The 4707-nt window shown below is 36.2% G+C and overlaps 1 protein-coding gene across 1 annotated transcript; it reads right to left on the bottom strand.

The window, feature by feature from the left end:
* Positions 1-1003: 1003 nt before the first annotated feature.
* Positions 1004-2963, bottom strand: LOC111402986 (BAHD acyltransferase DCR-like). The gene is made up of 2 exons (XM_023031320.1): positions 2416-2963; positions 1004-2102 (listed from the first exon to the last, which is right to left on the bottom strand). Exons 1-2 carry the CDS (start codon positions 2866-2868, stop codon positions 1203-1205), a joined length of 1353 nt encoding a protein of 450 aa, XP_022887088.1. The 5' UTR covers positions 2869-2963; the 3' UTR covers positions 1004-1202.
* Positions 2964-4707: the final 1744 nt, after the last annotated feature.

Raw genomic sequence — 4707 nt, 5'->3', positions numbered from 1 at the left:
AGGCGTGAAGTGTGGAGAAGGGAGATTAGATGATAGATTTCCTAGTATTAAAACGATATCAAATTCTGTTTTCTCACCATTCCGTAAAGGATTATATCAGGAGCTGACACACAGTTCATTCTATGATTTAATGAGTCTTTTGCATTTAAGTTTCATTAGGAATTGTAATGATGTTTTCCTTATGAAACAGCTGATGGCCCCGTCTCAAAACTGGAATACTCATGCGAAGACTACTAACAGATCGCCAAAGCGCAACTGACAGGAGTTCTCGTCCAGTTGCAGAAGGAAAAGCAGAGCAAGACTAGAGTCCAAACTCCATCTCAAGGTCAGTAAATAACTTTAAAAATATATCTCTCGCTCTCTCTCTCTCTCTCTCTCTCACGCGCGCGCCCGCTCAAAAGCACTCACTATTATACAACCGGTGCCAGATACTGTTCAAGCAGCTTCGGAAATGCCTCCTTCAAACTGAAAGTAGTGTTCTTGAAGAAGCTGCTTCATATGCATTTCTCGGGGAGAGAAAATTGAAGACAATGGTAGCATAGAAACCATCCATTTTCTTCCAGGATTTGCACAACAACCCTTTTTTAATTCATTGTTCACTACTTAGTGAAATGGTTCCGTACGTTCATTCTAGAAGGCTTCTTCTGTACTTCAAAATGCATTGCAATTAAGGAATAACAATGGGTCAATTCATTAATCATTTCTTAATGTTATGAGATTTGATCAAATGATTTTGCAGTTCTCATCATGCCGCTGATTATTTGTCTAGAACCGTGGATATAATGGCATGTCGTGACTTGTTGGATTTGGGTATGTTGCAAATTACATGCTTATTCATTAAAGAACCAATAATTTCAGAAGTCTTTGCTCGTGAAATTTCGTAAGACCTATTTATACGGAAGTAATTTCTTAGATATTTGCCTCTGTCTTCTTTTAATGAAATTATAATTTGGAAGAATATAAAGCCATGTTTGGTATGCAATATTGAAGAAGATTGAACAAATTAGACAAGAAGTCAATAACTTACTTTTCTTCCACAATGCTTTCCAGTCCAGGGCAATCCACAGCACCAAATAAGCCGTACAAGAATAAATATTATAGCAAACCAAGAACATACAACAAGACGTGGGAGGAAAATAAATAAGCAAAATATAGAAACAATCTTCACACAAGCTAAGATAATACCCAACAATCTCTAGTTATTAAACCTCCATAAGGAACTCATTGTCTTTCTCCAACCTCTCCATGGCATTAGCCTCCAAACTGATCTCAACATCAATGCTTCTACCTCCAATCTTGCCTGGATACAGATATACCATGCCATCAAACCTATTGTTGGAGCCACTCCTCACACTCTCCGGCTCTCCCCATCCAAAGTCTATGTCATAAACCTTAAAGCGTGGCGAACTTCCAACTGCCACACAGTTCGCTCCAGCATCCTTGTATTGGAATATAATAGGGTTGCTCTCCCACTCCTTGTTACGTGCATCAATGGCTTTGGAGTCATGCATATCAATGGCCTTCTGTATCATGGCTGCCCCAAACTTCGGTGGATTGGCCAATATCAACCCTGCTGCAGTTACGGTGAAAATGGCTTGAATCAAGTTCCCAAAGTAGCTTTCCGGCATGGGAGGTTGCACCCTTTTACGGCAGTCAGCAAACACCGTGAAAACGGTGTAGTCCTCGGGCTTGAGTTGGCGTGCACGTGTGATTGCATGCCAGACGTGTGCAGAGAGCGACTGGAATGTTGAGAATGGCTTTGACATCTCGGATTGGGGAGCGTTGACTTTTGACTTGATTTGGTCGATGGCTGACTCGGAAAATTTGAAGACCTTTTCTCTTAGGGGTGGGTCCACCTTGGCAGCCATGTCACCATTTGCTGCTGACTTGGCATGCTCTGGTGCATCCGATGGTTGGGATATGTTTAGTTTCACTCGTGTGTTTCGGGCTTTGGTGCGCTCGAGGAAGGGTGGGACCGAGATGGATGTCGACCCACGGCACACCCCAGCCCATGAACTCATGAAGTGCCACGTGGATATACCATCAAGTATAGCATGATTAAAGGCACAACCCAGCGCAACTCCATTCTTTAGCTTAGTGAACTGTATATATTATTGGCACAATAATGAGAAATGTGTTAGTATTTAATGAATCACTTAAGAAAAGTTAAAATCTTGTCTGTTGCTGCTATCCAGAGTTGTCGAACATTGTGTATGTCAAATATGCCCTTTAAATTTTATCTAGTTAGCGTGTATGACGTGTGTTCTCTCTTATTCATTCTAATATTTTACCCTTTCTAGTACAAATGTGCGTCCCATGATAATTAATCAAATTTATGTTGTGCAGATAAGTGAAATCAATTTGTATAGGTTTGTGAATATGCAAGTGATGCAGTAAATGCTAAGTCGTATATACCTGCACGACCAGAAGTGGCTTGTGAAGCCCTTCCAAATTCAATACTCCATTATATGGAATCAACTCCTTGAACTTGGTGGTGCCCTCCTCAGCTGTGAGATCCTCCACAGCTAACTCCTCCGTGGTCGCAACCAGCACCTCCACGCCGTCCATATTGTCGTCGTAAACAACCTTAAACACCCCATCTTCATCTTTTCCCAAGTTCCCAGCCAACTGATGAAAATCCTCTAAGACTAAACCTAAACTATCCTTCAAATTCTCAACGACTCTCTCAAACTCTGCCTCGCCTCCTTTATAGATCAACAACTTCTGGTTATAATAGAAGCCCAAATAAGGAAGATCAAAAGTGACCAATTGACACTCTTTTTTTCCTAGAGGTTTTCTGGGCTTCACATTTGTTGTAGTGAGGATGTTGACACTAGATTTCTTCTGCTCTGCAACTTCACCTGCCATGGGGGATTATGGGAAATACAAGGAAGAACAAGAAAACCTTCAAAATAATAGAAACACTAGAAATTATTCTTGTTTGGTTTGTTGAATAATGAATTCTTCGAGATATACACATACTTATAATCCTGAAGTTATTTGAATGTAGTTGGGAAGCATTTATGAAATTCATAGTGCAGTTGTAAGACATTAATTACTCTTTCATTGCTCCAGGCCCTTTTTTCTGTTTGTATCTAATTAATTTTCTGGATCTTATTCTAATTTCATTATTTAAAAAAAAAAATCTAATGTCCAAAAGATGAGAAATTTGTTAAGAAATTCTAAGACAGCAAGTTGAAAGTTTAAAAAATATATATATAATTAATTATTAAAATTTATGTTCAGTATTCTCCTTCACTTGCATATTATGTGAATTGGTCTTCAACGTGCTTATTCACTTATACATTATTAATTTTTATCAGATGCTGAGAAAATTATCCAAGTTTTATTTTTAACAAAGTCCTTCACTCGTTAATTGAAAATAAATTTAAGAAAAAATGAGTTTTGAAATAATGGTAACCAAATATGAGCGTAATCGACATCTAACTGCTTACTATCGACCGACATTGAAATTTGTTATTCTTTTGAGTTGATTGCAAAACTTTTGTATCTATGTAATACAACAAACCTCAACCTCAATGCATTAATCACCCAACCCCCAACCTGGAAGCAAAAACAAAAAAAAAAAGGCTAAGATGAATGGGAGACACATAAAATGTGGGTATTGTCAAAGATCAATTAATAAACACGGATATTTTTCTTGCTATCAGGCATGAATATAGGGAATAGCATTTAAAGCCAATTTTAAATGTCATCGGCAGTTTTGTTGGTCTTAATTAGGGGAAAGTTTAGAGTCAACTTAGTCGACGTATGGCCACTGAACATTTATTAATAATTTTTCTTTTTTAAATAAAATATTTTTTAATCTCGCAAAGGCTCTTTGATTTAATTTTTTTAGCCATCAAAACCGAGTAATACTATTCGTAGTGAAGACTGCCAGTAGTCGTCGTATGTGACATACACTTGGCAATTTAGTATTTGATACATAGATATGGTAGTTATTTTTTGAGTTATACATCAAATGAAAAACTGACAAGTATAAGCCACATAGGACGACTGCCGATAGTCTTCACTGCAAATAGCATTATTCATCAAAACCCTATACGTGGACAATGGATGGACCATTTGTAAAAGGTTCAACTCAATTTAAACCTATACCTTAAGCCTCCATTTGGAAAGATTTTATAGAAGTTTTACTTTGTAAACGATATAAATGAGTGATGGATAAGTGAATAATATTTATAAATTTATTAGAATTTATTATTAAAAATAAAGTTTAACCATTTAAAAATTTTGCCAACCGAATTAAGAGGACAACAGTTAGATTGTTGAAACGTCACGTGGTGCAGATTTGAAATTTAATACTAACTGAATTGGGGGCCATTTACAAATTCAGTACAATAGAATAAGATTGAATTTTTTTTCCTTGTTATAATCCCACTTTTTATTTTGAAAAGAACTCTTTTACTTCATAAAATTAGTCTTAAAAACTAAAAATTTATTTCTAGTAGCTCGACTTCCTAAAATTTAAAGGAATTATGTATACAAAGATAATATGCTAAGTGCTTGTGAATTTTATGTTGTAAAATTAAGGAGAGTGTATTCAATTGGGACTTTTAAAAATTTTGATGGATTTTTTTTAAGTGATTACTTTTGTGGATTTCGTGGATCTTTTATGGATTTGTATGAAATTAATTGAAGTTATTCGTAGATTTCTGCGGATTTTCATTTTAAAATTTTTATAAA

Source organism: Olea europaea, chromosome 11, assembly GCF_002742605.1.
Source record: "Olea europaea var. sylvestris chromosome 11, O_europaea_v1, whole genome shotgun sequence".
In the NCBI taxonomy this organism is placed as follows: domain Eukaryota; kingdom Viridiplantae; phylum Streptophyta; class Magnoliopsida; order Lamiales; family Oleaceae; genus Olea; species Olea europaea.
The sequence above is the reverse complement of the archived record's forward strand: the minus strand, read 5'-3'. Positions and strand labels throughout refer to the sequence as shown.

Coding starts and splice junctions, on each gene's coding strand:
- LOC111402986 (XM_023031320.1), bottom strand. CDS start 2,868: ATGGCAGGTGAAGTTGCAGAGCAGAAGAAATCTAGTGTCAACATCCTC. Junction 2,103..2,415: donor AGCCACTTCTGGTCGTGCAG/GTATATACGACT, acceptor TAATATATACAG/TTCACTAAGCTAAAGAATGG.